This window comes from Hemitrygon akajei, chromosome 8 (genome assembly GCF_048418815.1).
Source record: "Hemitrygon akajei chromosome 8, sHemAka1.3, whole genome shotgun sequence".
Taxonomy (NCBI): domain Eukaryota; kingdom Metazoa; phylum Chordata; class Chondrichthyes; order Myliobatiformes; family Dasyatidae; genus Hemitrygon; species Hemitrygon akajei.
In genome coordinates, this window is record NC_133131.1 from 96,789,752 (window position 1) to 96,813,776 (window position 24,025).

The 24,025-nt window shown below is 38.4% G+C and overlaps 1 protein-coding gene across 5 annotated transcripts in view; it reads left to right on the forward strand.

The window, feature by feature from the left end:
- calcr (calcitonin receptor) overlaps positions 1-24,025 on the forward strand; it is a 249,152-nt gene that overhangs the window by 131,408 nt on the left and 93,719 nt on the right. For 4 of the 5 annotated variants that reach the window (XM_073054227.1, XM_073054230.1, XM_073054229.1 and 1 more), the window contains 4 exons: positions 1,679-1,838; positions 1,930-2,040; positions 9,885-9,997; positions 12,146-12,237. In XM_073054227.1, coding sequence (XP_072910328.1) covers positions 1,679-1,838; positions 1,930-2,040; positions 9,885-9,997; positions 12,146-12,237 — 476 coding nt within the window. The remainder of the gene's footprint in view (positions 1-1,678; positions 1,839-1,929; positions 2,041-9,884; positions 9,998-12,145; positions 12,238-24,025) is intronic. The other variant, XM_073054231.1, reaches the window with a different exon arrangement.

Here is a 24,025-nt window from a genome sequence, read left to right on the forward strand (position 1 = left end):
GTATTATGCTTTTCTATTCTTATCTCTGTTCAATTTATTTGAATTTTCCTCAAGTTTTTGACCTTTATTGCATTATAACTATTTTATTATCTTTATGACATGTGAGGTTGGCCAGGCTAGGTCTTTATTCCTTGGAATGCCAGAGAATGAGTGAGGCTTTATAGAAGTGTTTAAAATTATGAGAGGCATAGATAAGGTGGATGGTGGCAGACTTCCATTTTTTATTGAGTTTACATATTTATTTATTTATTGAGATACAGCGTGGGATAGATCGTTCCAGCCCTTCGAGCCATGCTGCCCAGCAATTCCCCTAGTTAATCCATGGGTCAATTTACAATGACCAATTAACCTATCAACTAGTACGTCTTTGGACTGTGGGAAGAAACCAGAGCACCCGGAGGAAACTCACGTGGTCATGAGGAGAATGTACAAACTCCTTTCAGGCAGTGGTGGGAATTGAACCCAGGTCGCCGGGTAGGTAAAGCATTGTGCTAGCCACCATGGTACCATGCTGCCTCTCTGGTTCAAAAGCCTAATTATGGTTGATGGTAATAACTGTTCCTGAATGTGGTAGTGTGGGTTTTGAGGTTCTTATACCTCCTTTCTGGTGGCAGTAGTGAGGAGAGAGTTTGTCCTGAATGGTGGGGTCCTTGATGATGGATGCTGCTTTCCTGCGACTGCACTCCTTGTAAATGTGCTTAATAGTAGGAGGGATTTACCTGTGACAGACTGGGCTGTATCCACTACTTTTTCGTTTTTTTTCCACCCAAGGGCACTGGTATTCTCATACCAGGCTGTGATCAAATCATCTCTCACTTTCCTTATTTCTTCAGGAAATCTACAAAACTAAAGCCATCTATACTTCAGTAAATCTTACAATACATTTCTTTGCACCCTTTCTCTTGTTTTATATACTTCCTAAAGCATGGTATCCAAGAGGTCACAATGCTCCAGATGAAATTGGAACAGTGGTTATAGATGTTATTTCTCCTGCCTCATGCATCCAATTATGAAATCTCTTTGTCTGCTGCCTTCAATCCAGAACCACGGTTGAGGGTGGTGATTATATGTACAATTGGGAATGCATTGCAGCAGATTGTTGCTTTAGTAACTTTGCTGACATTGGGAGATGTGACTGGGCAGCTTCAGACTGAACAAAAGTGCTGGTGTTAAATAGGGCTGTGATCAAGTCTGATCAACACAAGGCCAGTTGAAAGTGAATAGTGTGTGTGTGTGTGTGTGTGTGTGTGTGTGTGTGTGTGTGTGTGTGTGTGTGTGTGTGTGTGTGTGTGTGTGTGTGTGTGTGTGTGTGTGTGTGTGTGTGTGTGTGTGTGAGATTAATTTAAATAAACATCTTCATTAATCTTTGTCCTTATGTTGGACTTATTTAAGCTATTCATCTTTTTAAAGTTAAAGAAATATTTTACTTAAGTATTTCAAAGCATACGGACAAACATAGTGCAAAGTTATTAATGCATTCAATGTAAATTCTGAGGGTCAAAGGAATATTATTGCTGCAATGTTATCAGAGTAAATATAGTCAATGTTGAACAGTAAGCTCACTTCGACTAGTAGCTTGCTTAGTTTTAAATAAATTTGTGCAGTTTTAGGACTGCAGATGGAATGCAATTTAGGCAGATAATTTTTGAACATGAAGCATTTTCTCTTTATCTCACAGAGAATTATGCCTAGCCTTGCATCAACTGAGAATTATGATGAATTTATAACTGAGCCTCCAACTGTGGAAACTGCTCAAAATCTGATAAAGCAGAAGATAATGGATGCACAGTTTAAGTGTTATGAAAAAATGGCCAGGGATACTTCTTATAATAAACCAGGTAACTGATACCATGCTAAAATAACTGTACTTTTGTTAACATGGTTACTTAAATAATATTAAGTAATAAGCTACACTTTCTGACATCACAGGCCTATATTGCAATAGAACCTGGGATGGATGGTTATGTTGGGATGATACACCAGCAGGAACGTTAAGCATACAAAATTGTCCAAATCACTTCAATGATTTTGATGAAACTGGTAAGAGACTTATTTCTTCACAAAATTTCTGCACTACATAGGAATTCTACTTCTGTTCCTCTAGGCTAGTTTACAGAAATGTTTGGTGTCTCAAACGTAATCTTAAATCCCTCTCTCTCTGAAACTTTCAATAAGAACAAGACTCGAACCAATAGACAGATATTACACCCATATTTCCATTTTAGTCATGATTTTATGAAGTGAAGATTGAACTAATGTTTGTTTTCCATCAAGCAGACTGAAATTTTTCAGTGGTTATTCTGAAAACATCAGTAAACTCTACACTAAATTCTCCTCTCTGCACTTCAGTTTCTTTGTTCAAATGTTTCATACAAGGAATGAGATTGATAACACAGGCACAGAGTCATAATCTAAGAGGAAATTTTTGACTGGCCTGATGAAGTAAGGTCTAGATTTAGCCATTAACACAAGGGTCAATGCAGAGTCCGTCAGTGGTAATTTTGACTGGTTATAAAGGATTCTAATTTCCATCTCCCTTCCCTGTTTCAGTGTGATTGTTATGGAAAGGTAGGTAAGTTTGTTCACTGGAATAAAAGAGGAGAATGTTTATATAAAGGGAATTAAATAGTTTGAAACGAAATTGCTTCACCGAATGAAGGGTGGGGCAAAAAGAAGCCATATCCCTGATATAAGAAGGGATAGCCAGAGAATTTCTCAGCACACAGATATAAGTTTGAAAATGCTCCTATAAACTGAGCAAAAAGGGATTGTGAAGCAATATGTTTCTTTGAATGGACAAGTAATACTTAACAGCTTAAATGTTTTTTGAGAAATTGATGGCTAAGATGTATTTCATACAACTTGGAAGAGGAATTTAATAAAATATTGCTCCTAACCAGTTTTGATCCAAATGCATCACAATTAATTACTACCAATAAATCAGTCTCTTGGATCCTCTAGTCACACTTGGTCAGTAGTCATGTATTCATTGCCTCGCCAAGTTACATTGTCTGGTGCCACAGCCTAAAGAATCAATCTCTCATGACTCTTCTTTCCCTGTCTGAAAAATGTTCTGTCCAACCTTACAACAGAAAGCAGTGTTGGAGCTCCCTGGTCCTTCAATATCAGGCTGATTTACAAACACGGACTGCTTGCCTCACTGCTATTCCTATTACCCTGCACTATCCAATTCCAATCGGCACCTGTGACCACAACTTGCAGCTTTGGATTTTCCTCCTAACCTTTCTTACCCCTCTGTGATCCTCTCCTTTGTTAGTCCAACCCTTTAATCAAGATCTTTACAGTTGCACTAGCTTTGGCTCATGATTGATTCTCGTATGAGTACGCTTCTGTGAGACAACTCGCAGCTTCTACTCGGTTAATGGTGCATTGTAAGTGAAAATGTTTGTAGAAGTTTTACTAATGCACACAGAAAAAGTCTTCCACCCTCTCTCTCTCAAGGAAACTTAGAATGCATTTACAGAACTTGCTAAAGACAGCATGAAAGGTGAATAAGGTGGTTAAGATTACACACAAGGTATTTGTCTTTATTAACATAATGTAGAATGTAAGAGCAGGGTGATTTTGCTACAACTCTATAAAATCTCCACTGAACCACACCTAGAGTTAATGCAATATGGAAAGGTTGTGAGAATTTTCAAGGATGTTTCCAGAATTGAAAAAGTATAGCTGGAAGGAAAGAAATGACTTCATTTTTTGTTCTGAAAGAGAATGAGGGGAGATTTAATTCACCCCTAGACAGTATAAACAGAAATTACCTATCCATCATGGCAGAGAGGTTGCTAACTAGCTAATTGGTGGAAGTATGGAAGGGGAAATTAGAGAAAAAAAAAATTCAATGACTGGTACAGGATTGCAATTGAATGAGTGGTGGAAGTAGTTGAGATAAATACCCTCCCCCCAATTAAGGGATACTTGGATTAAGTATTTGAAGGATAATAATCTGAAGAATTTTGGATTCGGGTCTGGAAAGTAATGTTACCCTAAAGTTCAGTTTCAGACAAATATGATCATGATGGACCAAAATTGCCTCCTTTTTCCTCATAACATTATATGATTCTATATTCCTCTCTTGTGCAAAATTCCCAGTCTGAACACACATTTGATATTTGGATGTAGGTCTTACTGAGGGAGAGCTGGATCTGACCATGTGAATTTGTTGTATTTTTAAATGAATGAAGGGCTCAGTGACTATTGAAGTGTGATTCACCTATGATCTAAATTACAGTAAAAAGTTAGAATTGCATAATATTACAATTTAACTTTTCTGGGAGTTAAACATATCTAGGAACAGGAGCGTATGAATAATTCATACATAGATTTTATGTTTATGTTAATTAGGTCAATGATCTCCCTCTCCCTCTTCCAGAAACACCACATACACACACATACTCTCCCTCTCCCTCAACCCCCCCCCCCCCCACACACACACACTTTCTCACATTGCCTCTACTGCTGAAGTACTGATGACATTGTGCTTGTATCATGAGTCAGGGTGACACCTTGGCCCCCTGCTTCAATTTGACTTGTCATTCTCATTCCAATGGCATGGTGGTGCATGGCCTCCTCTGCTGCGTTTGTACCACCTCCAACCTGATGGCAAGAACATAAATTTTCCAACTTTTGATAAATTCCCCTCATTTCCCTTCTCTTTTTTTCCATTCCCCATTCTTGTCATGCTCTTGTTGTGTATTTAATATCTCAGTAATATTTGAGTAATACTGTAAAGTAAATAATTTATTAAATAATCATTTCAGTAATTTAATATGGGCTATATGTTATAGTATGTGAATTGCATATGAAATGACACTACCAAGTCATATATGTGTGCCTCACTTAAAGTAAAATCAAAGTTAGACTTAAATTCTGGACTCTACATGTTTTCCTTTCAATTAGTTTTTATGTTTTGGAGATACACTGGCAATGAGTAAGTCTTAAACGAACCCGAGACAACTACCTTTCTGTTGAATTGCAACAAGATGTTCGAGCTAAGAAAAAAAAGCAGTGCAACATGTGTTTCTTCTGAAAAAGAGACAGGCGATCAAGATAAAAAAGATGGCAGAAAATGGGCAGGTTCACGGGTTCGTCTATAGTGAGTCACAAAAGCAACTGGCTACTCCAGAAAAATTGATGAGTTTGATTACCTAATAGATAACTGAATTTTGTATATTGAGCAAACTGAGCAGTATTTTACAGTAAATGAAAAACATGAGAAACATGTGCCAATTTTGCTGAGTGCATTAGCTTTAAATCAGAATCAGAATCTGATTTATTATCACTGGCATGTGATGTGAAATTTGTTAACTTAGCAGCAGCAGTTCAATACATACATAATATAGAATAATAATAAATAAATATTATTCAGCATACTTTATACAGTGTATGTATATTGAATAAATTAAAAATTGTGCAAAAAGAACAGAAATACCATATATTAAAAAAAAGTGAGGTAGTGTCCAAAGGTTCAATATCCATTTAGGAATCGGATGGCAGAGAGGAAGAAGCTGTTCCTGAATCGCTGAGTGTGTGCCTTCAGGCTTCTGTATCTCCTACCTGATGGTAACAGTGAGAAAAGGGCATGCACTGGGTGCTGGAGGTCCATAATAATGGATGCTGCCTTTCTGAGACACCGCTCCTTGAAGATGTTCTGGGTACTTTATAGGCTAGTACCCAAGATGGAACTGACTAAATTTACAACCCTCTGCAGCTTCTTTTGGTCCTGTACAGTAGCCCCCCCCCCCCCCCATACCAGACAGTGATGCAGCCTGTCAGAATGCTCTCCACAGTACATCTATAGAAGTTTTTGAGTGTATTTGTTGACATGCCAAATCTCTTCAAACTCCTAAGTATAGCTGCCTTCTTTATAACTACATCGATATATTGGAAACAGGTTAGCTCCTCAGAGATCTTGACACCCAGGAACTTGAAACTGCTCACTCTCTCCACTTCAGATCCCTCTATGAGGATTGGTATGTGTTCCTTCATCTTACCCTTCCTGAAGTCCACAACCAGCTCTTTCGTCTTACTGACGTTGAGTGCCAGGTTGTTGCTGCGGCACCACTCCACTAGTTGGCATCTCTCACTCCTGTATGCCCTCTCGTCACTACCTGAGATTCTACCAATAATGGTTGTATCGCCAGCAAATTTATAGATGGTATTTGAGCTATGCCTAGCCACACAGTCATGTGTATATGAAGAGCAGAGCAGTGGCTGAGGAAGAGATATTATCACCAATCCGCACAGATTGCGGTCTTCCGGTTTGGAAGTCGAGGATCCAATTGCAGAGGGAGGTACAGAGGCCCAGGTTCTGCAACTTGTCAATCAGGATTGTGGGAATGATGGTATTAAATGTTGTGCTGTAAGGCATACGGTTTGCTTAGAAGTTTGTCTGCTTAACCAAACCAGCTGAAATTAGTTTTGCTGATATCATGAAAGTAATGCAGGAACATTTAGAACCAAAACCGTTGTTGATTGCAGAATGCTTTAAGTTTCATATGCAGAATCAAAAGGAAGGGGAGACCACTTCAGCATATGTGGTTGAATTGCAGAAGTGTCTGTGCATTGTCAGTTCAGTTATTGGCTTAACAATGTATTGAGAGACCATTTAGTTTGTGGAATCTTTCAAGAAATCATTCAAAAGTGGCTCCTAACTGAAGCACAACTTACCTTTAAAAGAGTAGTTGAAATTACTGTATCATTGGAAACAGCAGACAGAGATGCCAATGAGTTGCTCTCAGGAATGAAATTGAGTATGAACAGAACTGCAATGTCTAAACTGAAGCTGGGCTGGCTGAACAAATTGTGTTACAGTTGTGGCAGGAGTTCACATGCACCAAACTAACAAGGGTTTAAAGGCAATACTTGCAGAAAATGCAACAAACTAGGACACAAACAAAGGACATGTTGGGCAAACAAAAATAAATGAACTACACAGGGAAGAGAAAAAGCTAAAAAGTCAAGCTGCAGTTTCAGCATGAGCACTAATCTTCATGCTGTTGATGAAATATCTGATAATGATGAGAGTGATACAGGACTGAATAGCCTTTAGATTTAAATGTGAAAACTAACAATAGACAAGCAGAAAATAAACAAGACAAAATCTGCAGATGTTGGAAATTCGTGGCATTTTTTCTCCAGTCCTGATGAAAGAGTCTCAGCCCAAAACGTCAACTATTTACTCATTTCCATAGATGCTGCCTGATCTGCTGAGTTCCTCCAACATTTTGTGTGTGTTGTTTGAATAGATAAGCAATATGGCTTACACCAGAAATTAATTGTAAATTAATATGGAATTGGACACTGACAGCTGTTTTAGTCATTCCACAAAATGAGTTTAAATGGCATTTTAAAGATATTGAACTGAAGCCTGCAGCTGTCCAATTAAGAACCTATACTGAAGAAGAGGTAACTCCTGTGGGAATGACATTTGTAGCAGTGAGATACAATAGCCAACAAACCACGTATGTGGTTAAAACAGGAGGACCAGCTTGTGGGGATGTGAGAACTACAACTTGATTGAAGATCCGTCCATCCATTTCATGCCACATACCCTTCAAGAGAGTCAACTGAAAGCAAATTAAGGTATTGGATGATGCCACTGAAGTGTTCAGGGATGGCATTCAAAAACACAAGCATATCAAGTCTAAAATAGTGCTAAGTGAAAATGGCACACTCAAGCTCACCTAGTTCCTCATACCAACTGTAATAAAGCAGTCAGTGAGCTAGATTGCATGGAGGCTGAAGGAATTAATTTTTTCCAACATTGAATGGAGCCCATGGGCATTACCAGTGAACCCAGTAGCCAAGAAGAATGGGTCTGTCAGGATCTGTGGTGATTTTAAGGTCACCATCAATCCAGTACTAAAAGTAAATCAATATCCACTGCCCAGGAAAGCAGGTTCCTTTGCAAATCTTTCTGGATGGAAGCACTACCCGAAGCGGACTGAGCTGAGGCCTACGTACAGATAGACACGGAAGAAGAATCTGAAGTATTCCTCACCATAAACACTCACAAAGGGCTTTATCACTAAACCAGGCTTATTTTTGGAGTAGCATGTACACCTGCTCTCTGGCAGAAAGCTACACAAGAGGCCTAGGCACCCTGTGTTACCTGGATGACACAGGGTAACTTTTCCAAAATCTCACCACAGTATGCTAAGAAAATTTAAGAAGTAGTGGATGTCCCAAGGCCAAAGGTCATTTCATGGCTGTGTTTCATTTCAGGATTTGTCAATTATTATAAAAGTTTCCTGCCAAACCTGCGCTGCACTCCTTGAAATCATTACTGCAGATCAGGAAGAAATGGCAATGGACAAAGCAGAATGAGATGGCTTACCAAAAGGCAAAAAAAGTGGTGATGTCAGACAGTGTACTCACACATTACAATTCTTATCATCCAGTGAAACTTTCCTGTGACACTTCACCATATGATACATAAATTTCAACTGCTCTTTTAAATGTGATTTGTGCTTCCTTTAAGAGCTGTTTTTGAATGCTTTCTTGTAAGATTCCACAAATTAAACAATCTCTCAGGGCATCATTAACCCATCATTAAATGATGCTCAAAGCCGAAATGCACTCACTTTCCTTTTGATTCTATTTATGAAACCTAAAGTGTTCTGAAATCAACAATGGTTTCCATTCTGAATGTTACTGTATAACATTCATAATATCAGCAAAACTCATTTTGGCTGGTTTGGTTGGAGCAATTAAATTTCTAAACAAACTGTATGCTTTTTTACCTATTGCACTCAGTAACACTTGCACTCGCTTTTCATTGGCTATTTCCGGTAAAGCCTGCTATTTCAGCCTTTTCAAAATTTATTATTATTATCACCCAGAATTCACTGTTTATGAACCCGTGGCCAGACTCATTACTTGCTAATTTTGTCTATATCTGACCTTTCTTTAACCTTGAATATCTCTCTGCTCTTTCAAAGAAAAATGTGCTGCATATTTTTTAACTTGTCCGGCTGAATAAAATTTTACTGTGCTTCAACAGGTAGGTAGTTGTCTTAAGTTTGTTTTAAAACTTCCTCATCACCATTGTTATGTTTTTATAACTCCAGAAACTATCTGAAAGAAAAACACAGGAGTTGGGGCATGTTCCATCTACTTAGTTTTTTTTAGTGAGATGCTGACATATAACATGGTTATGTAGTGACGTATGCCATCCACATACTTCATACATGTAATGCATAATGAATTATGTAAACAAACAAAGAATGCTTAATCAAAAAATATATGTACAATATTGCACAAATATTAATGGAAAATTGAATAAACTACAGAATCCATTTGAGGTTATCAAAGAATGAAATTTTGCAGGCTCTTGCTACAATGTTCCAATCCTCCTTTGACAGTAGGGATTTGAGATGGGGCAGAGGATTAGAGGATTTCAAAAACTGTATCACAGTTTAAAATAGAGGAATGAAAAAGTAATGAGAATATGTCAGGCAGCTGGTTGGTTGATGTTGAAACTGAGATATTTATCTTTTGACTATCAGCACTAAACATGAACGCATTGCTCAGTAGCTGTCTCTGCTTGCACGCTTACATTCAGCTCTAGTAACTTCAATAACTTAACAGTGACCTGACAGAATAATAAATACCAGCCCTGTAGTATTAAATCAGCAAGACACTCCAGATGCAATCGACTCCATTTGATAAAAAATTCAGTTAACTATTCTAATTACTCCCAATCTGTTGTATATTTGAAGTGCTTAATTCAAATTATTGGTTAATTCTTTTTCTTTTACGCTAAACCAACCTCAACTCGTCAGATGTGGCTTGTGTAGTCTCGTTTGACTTAGCTGTTTGTAAAATTAAGCAATTACTGAAACAATTTTTTATCTTCCCACAAGAAAAAGCTACAAAGTACTGTGATGAAAATGGGAACTGGTTTATACATCCTGAAACCAATCGAACTTGGTCCAACTATACGTTTTGTAATAAATATACAGACTATAAACTAAAGGTCAGTATCACTTGTTCATCCTCCATGCACCTGAAACGTTTGGTATATCATACTGCACTTCTGTTTTGGGAGGGAGCACTGGGGCTCTGTGAGTGTATAAGAGTTAAGAAGTCTGCAAGGACGTACATGATCTGCATAGCAAAACAGAGAAACATAGATAAAAGGAGTAGGAAAAGCCTATTTATCCCTACAGGCTTGTTCTGTTGTACAGTATAATCATGGCTGATCTTCTATCTCAATACCACATATTTGCACTACCGGCATGCCTTTTGCATCCAGAACCTTTAGCTGTCATCTTAAAAATTAAAGTTTAAAGTATAGATGAAATTTATTACTCAAGAATGTATGTATATCTTGAGATTCATTTTTTCCAGGCATTTAAAGGAAAATAAATAAATACAATAGAATTTATGAAAAATTGTCTGTAAATAAAGACTAACAAACAACAAATGTGTAAAAGAAGAAACATTGTGCAAGTAAATTTCTCACTGCTGCCATTGGCAAGGAGGGACAAGAGCCATAAGTCCCACACCACCAGGTTCAGGAAACAGTTATCACCCTTCAACCATCAGTGCCTCGAACAAGAGTGGTTAATTTTGCTCACCTCAACTCTAAACTGATTCCACAACCTTTGGACTCACTTTCAAGTACTCTACAACTCATGTTCCCACTATAATTAATAAATAAATTATTTATTTGTTTATTATTATTTGTTTCTCCCCATTGATTCTATTGCTTTTCTTTGTATCTACTGTGAATGCATGCAAGAAAATGAATCTCAGGATAGTATATGGTGACGTGTACGTAAGTGTGTACTTTAATAAGTTTACTTTGCACTTTTAACTTGCCTCCACTGCCCTCTATGGTAGCAAATTCTACAGGTTCACTATCCACTGAGTGCAGAAATTTTTCCTGCCAGAGTTTTGAAAATTCCAATTGGATCACCTTTCATTCTTCTAAACTCTAGTGAATACAATTTTAATTGATTTAATCTATCCTCATATGATTGTCCCTACATCCCAGAAATCAGACTGATGACCTTTCAGTACACTTTGTCCGTGCCAGACGTGCACACAATACCCCAAGGATGATCTTACTAGAGCCAGTATGATTATTGTAAGGCATCCTTGTTCCTGTACTCAAATCCTCTTGCTAGGGAGGCCAACATGCCATTTTCCCCTTCTTCTTGTTTCAGCAACGTATTTGTTGTCAGGGACTGGAACACAAGCACACTGACATCACTTTATACCTCAAATCTTCTTGAACATTCAAATAAAATGCCTCCAATCTGCTTTTCCTACTAAAACCAATAACTTCAGATTTACATAAGTGAATGTGGCAATTCTTCATGCACACTTTAAGACATTTTCCATTTACAAGGTTTTATGTAATTTATCATTTCACCTGAAATTGCACTTTGTATTTTGTTTATTACATTTATTGATGTTTCTCCTTGCAATTACATCAACAACAGAGAGGCTTCGGTAGGAAAAGTACAATTAAGAAGTTCTACATCATTCAAATACTTGGCTGAGGAGAGAGAAGAAAATAAAAATCCTCTCTGATAAGCTATACTCTACATGTGGTCATTTATTTCTTGTAGAGGTTGAACTTAAACAGCTTTTTTTGACATTTATCTTCTATTTTTTTACAACGATTTCTCCAATAACATGAGAGGCAATATTAATCAGCCCCTTTGTTATCTCAGCTCCTCACTTTTGTAATGATTTTACTTTGGCATTAACAACTTTGTTTATTTGATACATATACATAGCATAAGGTGTGATAAGGTTCCGCTTAACACATACAGATATGCTATTTTTTAACAAAACAAAAGGCAATATCAGAAGAAAAGATTAATCAAACAAAATGTTGTAAGTGAAAGATGTCTGAAAGGGTGCTCAAAGAACCTACCTGATCTCTTATGTAATGTTAAATGTGGGTAAATATTCCTGGCAGACCTCAAGAATATTGAACATTTTATCAATCATACAATTAATAGTTTTATCTTTTCAGATGTATTTAGTCAGCCAGATTTTATTTATTCAAAATTTCATTTAACAATTACAGAAATGTTTTAGAATTGACCTTGATTATGGATTACAGTATTATTACCTTTGTAAGGAATGTATTCTTTGTCCTTACCAGATGGCACGAATCCTTTACTACATGGCAGTTGTGGGTCATATTCTGTCAATTATATCTTTACTGATTTCTCTGGTCATCTTCTTCTATTTCAAGTAAGTACAATTTGGTCCATTTTTATTCTCTGCTGGAAAGATTTGTTTAGCCAGATTCTGCTGGTTATATTAAATAAATCATAAAAAGGTTATCAATTGATAATGATCTGCTTAAACTGTAAAGGTTTCTGGGCTCATTTGGCTACATGCCAGTCACCTACTGTAGGCATGGTCAAAATGAAGGTGCTGCCTCAAAATTTTGTCTGCTGGCCTGGGATAGGTCAGCAAATCAAGCAGCTCCCCATGCACTGTTTGGGATGCCAACACATCCAGAAAATGCCAAGAGCAGAGAGAACAGCACCTTGCTGAAAGTAAAAATCAAACTAAGACTCTCATCTCTTGGCCCTTTTGTTTTTCTTTCATTAGTTTTTTTATGTTTTAGAGTTACAAAGCTTAAGACATTTTTTCTGGGTTAGTTACTGAACAACTTGGCTTTATCTCTAGCAGAGAAACCAAAACATGAGCAAAGCTATGCGGACAGGGGAAAATCTGCAGAAGCTATCCAGGCTTCTGCTTACTGGGAACAGCCCAGTTTCTCACAGAAAACAGGCAGAGGGCTTTTTATTACTTTATCAAATTCAATGAACTCTGAAATGGAATGTCAGCATAAATATACAAATAATGAAATAATCCAGGAATAGAGCCTTTTATACAGATACATTTTATAATACCTGTTGCCTAAAATGTATCATAGAAGGAGGGCATTTGGTCCACTAGCCTGGGGCTAACTTCCTACGCACATTCCCCAGTATACTCCAACATTTTTTGCATGAACTGCTCAATAATTCCTTCTCAAAAGAACAGATTGAAATGGATTCCATCACTTTTTGTGAATTCCAGACCATGACAATCCATGAAATATTTCCCTCAAGGCATCACTTGTTCTTTTACAAGTGACTTAAGGTTCTTTGATTCTGGGCTCCATTCCTTTCCACAGCCCCACTGGATCTCTCTCACCAAATACCAATCCCTCAAATTGATAATCCATTACCAATTCACCCCTTTTAATCAGCCCAATAATTTATGGGATCCCTGCACTCTTCCATTTATGGCTCCTAAAGCCTTGTCCCTCTTTCCGCTCATGTCCTAAACTCTTTGAACAAAGTTCCAAAAACTCTCTGGCACTTTAGTTCCTTCTCATTCAGAGTTGGAATCAGAATCAGATCTATTGTCACTGACTTACAGCACATGACATGAAATTTGTTGTTTGTTATAGTAATAAACTTACTATAAATTACTAAGCAGTAATGAGGTACTGTTCATTCTTAAAACTCTGATCATTTGGTAATCAGCTCTAAAATCTCTTGGTGTGGCTCAGCTGCATAAATAAAAGATGCAAGATAACCTGGAAAGAGAGTCTGGTCAGGCGTGATGAACTGTGAGCACATTACATCAACTATGAGCCCCATTACAGCCTGTTGCAGGAAGTACAGCAATATTACCAATGTCCTTGGACCGAGTGTCAGACTGCACATCTGATGACAAAGTGAGAAGAGGTGTGGCTTAGCGTCAAGCACAAAAGGAATATCTGTCATCACTGCTTTAACTATATAATTAATTCAATGTGAATCATTAAAAAGCTTCTCATTTCTCTGTTGGATGACAGAGACTTAAAACATCAACAAAAAAAATCAATGGAATCCTCTTGGATTTTGTTTTGTCAATGCCACAAAGTTAACTGTTTTCTGTTTATTAATTGGCCAAAGACAACATAGAAATATGCCAAGATAATCCACCGGCCTCACAATGCATGGGTGATGTACATTTAAATATTATGTGAAGTTTCCATTTATAATTATCGAATAAACAGTCACTTGCCAACAAATGGACAGAAACTTTGAAGTGAAATGTGAAACTTGTAGATTTGAGGAAAGATGCAAAATATAACAGCACATCTGAAAAAATATGTACCAGTTCCTGCTGGGATCTTTTGTTAAATAATCAATGTGCAAGTTACTGTTTGTTGGATGTTTAACATCCCATGGCAGTCTTTAAACATTAAACATTGCATAGACTTTTCTTTATGCTTGGTTTATTTAATTGTTTCTGTATCCTTTGAGCAGAATTCTGTACAAAGATACTGACATAAACTTTGAATGCACAAGAACCTGACAGTATGGAATAATGATAGGCAGCAAATCATCCAGATTCCTCTTGAGATATTTTCCTCCTCAAATAACGTAATGTGTAGAATTTACCACTCTGAGGAATATTATCAGAATAAAAATGTAAAGTTCAAAATAAATTTATTATCAAAGTACATATTGTATACTGTATGTCACCATGTACAACCCTATAGTTGAGAAAGAGCATCCTGACGCATGCACCATTGCCATAGAGCTGCCCCAGGGTTGAGTAAAAAGCTGATGAAATGGAATCTGCTGCAGGGCTAATGCGCCAGTAGGCAAAGTGGAACTGATCCAATTTGCTTCTCAGGCAGGAGTTTATGTGTTTCATCATCAACCTCTCAAAATGCTGGAGGAACTCAGCAGGCCAGGTAGTATCTATGGAAAAGAGTACCATCGACGTTTTGGGCCAAAACCCTTTGGCAGGACTGGAGAGAAAAAGATAAGGAGTAGATTTAAAAGGTGGGGGGAGGGGAGGTGGGAGGTGAAACCAGGAAGGGGAGGAGTGACGTAAAGAGCTGGGAAGTTGATTGGTGAAAGGATTAAGGGCTGGAGAAAGGGGAAACTATTAGGAGAGGACAGAAGGTCATGGAAGAAAGAAAAGGGGAAGGAGCACCGGAGGGAGGTGATGGGCAGGCAAAGGGATAAGGTGAAAGATGGAAAAGGGGATGGGGAATGGTGAAGGGGAGTGGGGGAGGGGGGGTCACCAGAAGTTCAAGAAATCAAAATGCTTCTTCACTGTGGGTGTAAATGCTACTGGATGGTAGTCATTGAGGCAAGTTACCATGTTCATCGTAGGCACCAGTATGACTGAGACCTGTTTGAAGCAGGTGGATACCTCAGACTGCTGCAATGAGTGGTTAAACAGCTCAGTGAACATCCCCAAAAAGCTGGAGGAACTCATCAGGCCAGGTTGCTCCTATGGAAAAGAGTCAATGTTTCGGACCAAGACCCTTCATCAGGGCTGAAGTCGACTGTTTACTCTTTTCTATAGATGCTGCCTGGCCTGTTGAGTTCCTCCTGCATTTCAAGCATCTGCAGATTATCTCATCTCAGTGAACACCCAGACAATTGATCGGCACGGGTCTTTAGTACTCGGCCAGGTCCCCTGTTTGGACTGGATACTTCTTTCCATGGATTCACCCTCCTAAAGGACAGTCTCATGTTGACTTCAGAGACTGAAATCACAGGGTCATTGAGGGCTGTTGGAGTTTGTGCTGGTTCTTCCATGTTTTGATGGTCAAAGCGAGCATAGAAGGCATTGAGCTCATCTGGGAGTGAGGCCCTGTGGTCACCTGTGTCATTTGATTTCACTTTGTAAGGAGTAATGGTATAAAATAGCAAAAAGTACAAAAAAGGCTTCTTCATCTGTTACTTCTAAAGGCTAATACTTTAATGATGAAGTCAATTGAAAATAATCTGTTGAATGGCGAGAGTGAGAATTGCATCTATAATTAAATAGCAATATTATTGAAACTCTGGAACAAAGTGGCTGTGAAGTTTTCTTAATTATCTCTGAAATTGTCCATGGCAACACAAAAGATTGAAGAATTTTATATGCAACTTACACTGAATGTAATTAGAATTTCTACTATCTTTAGTGCTGACTTAATAAACATTGATCTGGAACCTAGTCTTACACACAAAATTGGCCACATTCCCTCATCAAGGTCACAAACAAGATGAAGTTTTACTGGTTGTGCCCATTTGCCAGTGTTTGAGATTTTAAAATGATATTGTAGATACAAAGCACTGATAAAAAAATAATCTAGCAAGAAACTGGCTATTACATACCAATAAAATGTTTAATGTATCAAAATCTCTTGAAACAACCATTTTAAATTATTAAAAATAAGCCCTAGAAATGTAATTCTAATTTGGTGCTTGTTGCACAGATATGATAGTGAAAATCAAATTTTTGTGACTGAAGTACAATAAAAATCATTTGCCTATCATTTCTTGTCACTCGGAAAAATTGACAGGGTTCTACATGTCATGAATTATCCTTGGAATGCTGATGTAATTTTGTATTTAGGGCTGCAAAGCACATCATCGGTTCCCATGCAGTGCTCTATTTCGGCCATTGCAGCAAAATTTGAATCACATTAACTAGGGAGAAACCCTAATTGACTATTTCCAGGGTAACAAGTTTTTCATACCACTCTGCTAAACTAGGAGGTATATGTGTTATCAATTGCTTTCACCCTTAATCCTTGCCTTCCCTCCTGATCTACTCTATAATCTAATCATTGTGTACTGATCCAACACCCCTTCCCCTTTAATGCCATTTTCCCAAGCTATTCTAATGCATTTGCAGTTTCCACTTCACCTCTCCCTGATGAATGATGATATCTGATTTCTCCCGCCACTCTTTACTGAGCTCCTGACCACTTACTCTGCCCTCTCTTGAGAGTTTCCCTGTTTTCTTAGGCTAGGCAGATAGATAAATTCCAGTCCCGGCATAGGTGTAGTTTGAAGGCAGTTTTATTATTCACCAATGCATTACAGTACCCTAAGGGCTGATGTAAAAGGTCAGTACTTCTCAGCATTTTCACGAAAGATAGATTCAAATATTGATTGAAATTCCTTTGACTTCTAACAGAGTGCTTCTAACTACTAGTGACTAAGTGAAATGTACAAACAATTTAAATTAGCTGACCTCATGTTGAAAGCTAATTGCTTAACAACACAATAACAAGTAATCAACAATGGCTATGAACTTACAAGTAAGCAGTGAGATCTAGTAATTAGAAATGAAATAACAAACCACATCAGGAAGGACATAACACCACTACTATCTTTGAAGTATAAAATGACTCAAGTGTTTCAATTTAATATCGGAGAATGTATGGAGTATACAATCAGAAGGTCCTACTCTTCGCAGACATCCACAAAAGAGAAAAAAACAAAGAATGAATGACAGAAATATTAGACTCCCAAAACTGCCTATCCCAATAGACTCACTCACCATCAAGAGAGGCAGAGTTTGCTGAAGTGCATGGGCCTTCTGACAGCAGTGCACACTACCTGCTCTGTCAGTGTTTCTATCTCCCTTGACGCTGCAGTCGGTGACATCGGTGAAGAACCGGGTTTTCCACTGGGCTGCACCCCAAAGACACGCGTCTTCCAGGCTGCACCTGGATATATCTAAAAGCCAGGTCATGTGTCAAGTCCAAGAACGAGAACCCACAGCCAGTGGAGAACTATAGTTTGAGCTATAGCTGTAGATCACGGACTCCAAGAGGCCCCCAGCTACTTTAAAAAGAAAAGAGAGACATGAAAAAAAAGAAGCTGTTTTGTGGATGAACTGAAGATGTCGTCTGCATCTGCAAAAATCACTGCTGTCAACCTTTATTACTTATAAACTCTGACCTCCATATCTTCCAATCTACCAATGATCTCAGATCCTACCTTCTTCTCCCCTTTCATCATTCCAAGGTGACTGCTCCATCTTCAACTCCTTGGCCCTCTCTTCCATCTCCAACAAACACTCCCCTTCTCATAGCCCCTCCCTGTGCAACTGTAGGAGATGCATACTTGCCTTTTATTTCTTTCTTTGTCTCTGTCTAGGGATCCATGCAGTCCTTCCAGATGAAGCAGCAGTTCACTCACACATCCTTCGATTCAGTGATCCCCTCTATATCAGAGGAATGAAACAAAGACTAGGTGATCCCTGTGCAAAGTACCTCTTTTCAATTCTCAAAGGCAATTATGATCTTACATTTCTCTGTCACTTTAATTCGTCAACCCACTTATGTCTCTGGCCTCCACTGACACTCCATGTAAAAGCATTTGTAAGGTTCCCTATGCAAGGCTCAGTAAGGCATTTGATAAGGTTTTCCATGCAAGGCTCCTTCAGAAAGTAAGGAGGTTTGGGATCCAAGGAGACCTTGCTTTGTGGATCTGGAATTGGCTTGCCCACAGAAGACAAAGAGTGGATGTAGATGGTTCATATTCTCCATGGACGTCAGTAGCCAGAGATTTTTTGATTCTTGTAGATGACCTGGATGAGGAAGTAGAAGGGTGGGTTAGTATGTTTGCCGATGACACAAAGGTTGAGGGTGTTGTGGATAGTCTGAAGGGTTGTCAAAGGTTACAGTGGGGCATGATAGGATGCAGAACTGGGCTGAGAAGTGGCGGATGGACTTCAACACAGATAAACATGAAGTAGTTCATTGTGGTAGGTCCAATTTGAAGACAGAATATAATATTAATGGTAAGACTCTTAGCAGTATGGAGGATCTCAGAGATCTTGGGGACCGTGTCAATAGGATACTCAAAGCTGCTGTGCAGGTTGACAGTGTTGTTAAGAAGGCGTAGGGTGTGTTGCCATTCATCAGCAGTGGGAGTGAGTTCAAGAGCCATGAAGTAATGTTACAGCTATATAAGACCTTGGTCAGACCCCTCTTGGAGTACTGTGTTCAGTTCTGGTCACCTCACAACAGGAAGGATGTGGATACTATAGAGAGAGTGCAGAGGAGATTTACCAGTCTGTTGCCTGGATTGGAGGCTGTACCTTATGGGAATAGGTTGAGTGAACTTGACCTTTTCTCCTTGGAGTGACGGAGGATGAGAGATGAACTGATAGAGGTGTATAAAATGATGAAGGGCATTGATCGTGTGGATAGCCAGAGGCTTTTTCCCCAGGGCTGAAATATCTAACACAAGGGGGCATAGTTTTAAGTTGCTTGGAAATAGGTACCGAAGGGATGTCAGGGGTAAGCTTTTTACACAGAGAGTGGTGGGTGCATGGAATACACTGCCGGTGGCGGTGGGGCAAGTGAATACAATAGGGTCTTAGATAGGTACAGTTGAAGTCAGAAGTTTACATACACTTAGGTTGAAGTCATTAAAACTTATTGTTTAACCACTCCACAGATTTCATATTAGCAAACTATAGTTTTGGCAAGACGTTAAGGACATCTATTTTGTGCATGACACGGGTAATTCTGCCAACAATTGTTTACAGACAGATTATTTCACTTTTAATTGACTATATCACAATTCTAGTGGGTCAGAAGTTTACAAACAAAATCAAAAGAAATCAGCCAAAACCTCAGAAAAAAAAATTGTGGACCTCCACAAGTCTGGTTCATCCTTGGGAGCAATTTCCAAATACCTGGAGGTACCACATTCATCTGTACAAACAATAGTACGCAAGTATAAACCCCATGGGACCACGCAGCCGTCATACCGCTCAGGAAGGAAACGCATTCTGTCCCCTAGAGATTAACGTACTTTGGTGTGAAAATTGTAAATCAATCCCAGAACAACAGGAAAGGACCTTGTGAAGATGCCAGAGGAAACAGGTAGACAAGTATCTATATCCACAGTAAAACGAGTCCTATATCGACATAACCTGAAAGGCTGCTCAGCAAAAAAGAAGCCACTGCTCCAAAACCGCCATAAGAGAGTCAGACTACAGTTTGCAAGTGCACATGGGGACAAAGATCTTACTTTTTGGAGAAATGTCCTCTGGTCTGCTGAAACAAAATTTGAACTACTGACTTCAACAGTACATGGAGCTTAGAAAAATAGAGGGCTATGCGCTAGGGAAATCCTACGAAGTCTCTAGTGTGGGTTCCATGGTCAGCACAACATTGTGGGCCGAAGGGCCTGTAATGCGCTGTAGATGTTCTATGTTCTATTTAAACCTGATGAATGGCATCACATTTTCCTACTGTAACAACCCCGGATATAATGTTAAGTTTAACAATTTCAATAAAGCTCTCTCTACTCAGAAATGTGCTGTACCTTTGTTCCACTTTATTTCTGTTTTTAAAAGGAATTGTTACTATAACTATGAACTGCCTCCATGGCAGACATTCCCTCTGTTCTATTCACTTCTCGCCTTTCCTCAAATTAAAACACGCTGATCTTGTTACTTTACATTTTTGGTGAATGATCCTTGGCTTGAAACGTTAACCCTTGTTCTCTTTCCACTAATGCTCCTCAAACTCCTGTGTGCTTTCAGCATTCTTTGTCTTGAATGTTCTGCTTTCGCTGAAATTAAGCAACAGACCTGTGTCTTGGACCTTACTTGCAATTGAAGTTGGATGCAATGGACTATGACCAGAACTGTCAGGGACGTCAATCATCTGTGTCATTGGTGATGGGCACATGGGAAATACTGGATGAAACTTGTTCTCACAAGTGGTTCATCAAACACTGAAAATGTATGTTTTGTGATAAACTTGTTTTGGTGCATCAAGTTATCGCTGAAATAACTTGTAATCCAAGAAAGAGATAAAGGAGTACTTTTACAAAGAACTTGTTCATGAAATACATTCAGTTCTGATTAACCGAACAAATTCGACTGAACAGTTGAACCATAATTTCTGTGAAAAGCCAGAGTATTTTCTGGACCTGTCTTCCACTGTGATGATTGAGGATGGAAAATACTTGCAGAGGTGGGGGCAATGGGAACGTTAGGCATGAAGACGCTGTCAGCAAGCAGAAATTTGTCTCATGGAGTTGCACATTAAAGACCACATTGGACTGTTCCTCCAGTAAAGCAGTCGCTGATATTTAATTCAATGGACTATAATGAAACTGAATCTAATCAGGAGAGGAATGAACTATGGGAAATTACAAAGCTGTTGGTTCAACTTTAATATTAGATAAATAGTGGGACACTCGATATTTCTAAAAATTGGGCAGAGGTTCTACCTGCTAGTTATCATTAATATACAGAAGATGGAATAGACAGTCTCACAAAACATATAAAATTGTTTGAGAAACGAATGTTTACATAAAGTCTACAAACTTGATGAGCTGTCTATTGGATGCTATTTACTTAGATTTTTAAAGAATATTCAGTCAAGTTCCGTAAATGCATTCTTCAACTCTATAGGTGACATATCACCTCTGGTATGGTGATAGCGTAACACACCCAAAAGCAAATCTTTCCCTAGCATTGTGTCTGGGGATACCTTATTCACACCGAGCTAGTGTCTTTGGCAGTATTCTGGAGTGTCATATTTAATGGCTGTCAAGTCCAAAATACTCATTAACTTGCATCCATTTATTTCACTGTTTCAATTTCAATGTATAACAGGTAAAACAAAATGCTGCAATATACAGAAAAGGAGCCTTGGAAGACCTTAGTTGTATTTTAGTGCAGAGTGCAAGATCTGAATGAATGGTCCATTGCCTGCGGATTGACCACAGTCACAGCCTACCTTCCCTTCCAGGCCCAGAATGCACCAATGTTGAACAGTGAGGCTCTGGGTAGCAAGTGGGCCTTGAATATCATTGGTCTGAAGAAGCTTCACCCAGGAAAATTCAAGGGAAGCCTTTGACATTCAGAAGTTTTGAAAATGATAAAAAAAATATATAATTAATTAAAAAATTGGCTTTGCTTTGCATAAAAGATAAATAAATATGAGCATGTAAAACACTTAAGTCATTAAAATATTAATCCAAATATAAAAATATTTTAAAAATTGTAACTTATTCATCCTTGCAGCCCTGGAATCTGCTCTGCAATGTATAGACTTGTGATTCCTGATGCAGGCTCCAAGAGATGAATCCCCAGGTGTACTGACAGGGAATCTCAACATACAGCTGCTCTGCCGCTGGTTTCATGTGAAGTTTGGTGGTGGATTATGTTGCAGAAATGAATGATGGAGCAGGGTCTTAGTGTGCGCATCCTGGAAACTGCCAGCACAAATGGAGAAATGTCCGCTGTTCACTGCAGAACTATTGGCGACAATGTGCAAGAACTCAGATTAGATTTTGTTATTTTCTGAACTGGTAGCTAACTGTACAAGTGCAGAATATCTTTCAGCAAGGAACATGTTGTTTCCGCTGTAGCTGTATGTTTGTATTGTAATTCCATTGGCTGATTCCTGATATGTTCCTGCTTCTCAAAGAAAGTAATTACTTAATTACTTTGCATTGAGTTTGGAGACTCAGGGTATAGTTAATGTGCTGCCTTGTAATTAGCCTGCTTCTTTTTTGGATTTGGATTTGTGTTCATGAATTGTCTTTGAAATTCTGACGTGATTTCAGCTTCAGGGTAATAAAGGGAGAAATAATTCTTCCCATTATATTGCTTTACTTGGAGCATTGCAGGGGACCTCAAACCTCATTTTCCAGGGAGTGATCACCACTGAGTATGCCCAAGGCAAGCTAGTCTCTATATTGCAGCAATATACAGTGAGACCTGCAGGTAATTCAATCTCTGCATCTTTAGGCCCCCACTAAACACCGTGATTGTGCACCTCCACCCAACTCCCTCCTAATTTCATGAGTACCCCTACACTCACAGTCTGGTACCCAGCACCACCCAATGTACCGTTCTTTGAATTTTGATTTGTTGTGTCTCAACACACGCTGAACAACGTTCTGTTGGACTAGGGTGTAGAATTGTTGGTTTTCTAGTATTTTTCTTCAGCTTAACTTTCCAAGTTTGCTTATCATTTTTATAAAATCATATGTATAAGTGTAATTGCCCAGAAGATTCTCTCAGAGTCAGAATCATGTTTAATATCACTGGCATTTGTCTGAGGTTTGTTTTTTTGTGGCAGCAGTACATTGCAATACCTAATAATTAAAAATCGTAAATTGCAGTAAGAAGTATATATTGAAAATTAAATTAAATAATTAGGGCATAAAAGAGAGCCAAAAAAATACTGAGGTAGTGTTCATGGGTTCATTGTCCATTCAGAAGTCTGATAACAGAGGGGATGAAGCTGTTCCTGAAATGCTGAGTGTGTGCCTTCATGTTCCTGTACCTCCTCCTTGATGGTAGCATGGAGGGTCCTTAATGATGGATGCTATCATTTTGAGGCATCGCCTTTTGAATGTGTCCTCGATGCTAGGGAGGTTGGTGCCTATGATGGAGCTGGCAGATTCCCATATTTCTGCAGCTTTTTCCAATCCCGTGCAGTGGCCCCTCCATACCAGACAGTGATGCAACCTGTAAGAATGCTCACCACGGTGCACCTGTAGAAATTTGTGAGAGTCTTTGGTGACATACTAAGTGATAGTCTAGTAATTGTGGTGTAGCTCATACTCTATCTTCTAGAAGCTTCTCAATTTTTTCTGCATCAGGTGTCCTGACACTTGAATCTGAGTATCTTATGGATTAATTGTTATAACTGGAATATTGTTATCTCTAGTCTGAGTATGAGACAAACACTACTTCTTTTTCTTTGCTTACTCATTGTTCTTGTAATGCTTAAAGAAATAGCCATAACTATCAAGTTTTATGCTCATTCTTGACTTTCAAAGAACCTCTGGATCAATATCACCAGATCCAACAATTCTATATTAAAAGTAAGATCTTTTTGGCAACATACTGTATCTGCATGAATAAGATGACCTTAATTATTAAACTGGCTGGATTGAAAAGTTTTTTGGCAATATATAACAGAAGCTGATAATAAATGGAAAAGATGTCAGCTGTAGCCAGTAACTACTATAGACCAGCAGGAGTATATTTTATTCCCATGAGTTTCTCATAAATGGCAGATGAAAAAAGTATATTGTTTTAAATAAAATAAAATTTGCAGATGACACAAAGGAATGCAGCCATGTATAAATTTAAAAAAAAAGACTATGCTCCAAAAGATTAGGAAACAGCGAGCAGAAGTTATAGATGGATTCTAATGTCAACTAAGCAAAAATGATATATATTTGCACAGGAAACAGATGTG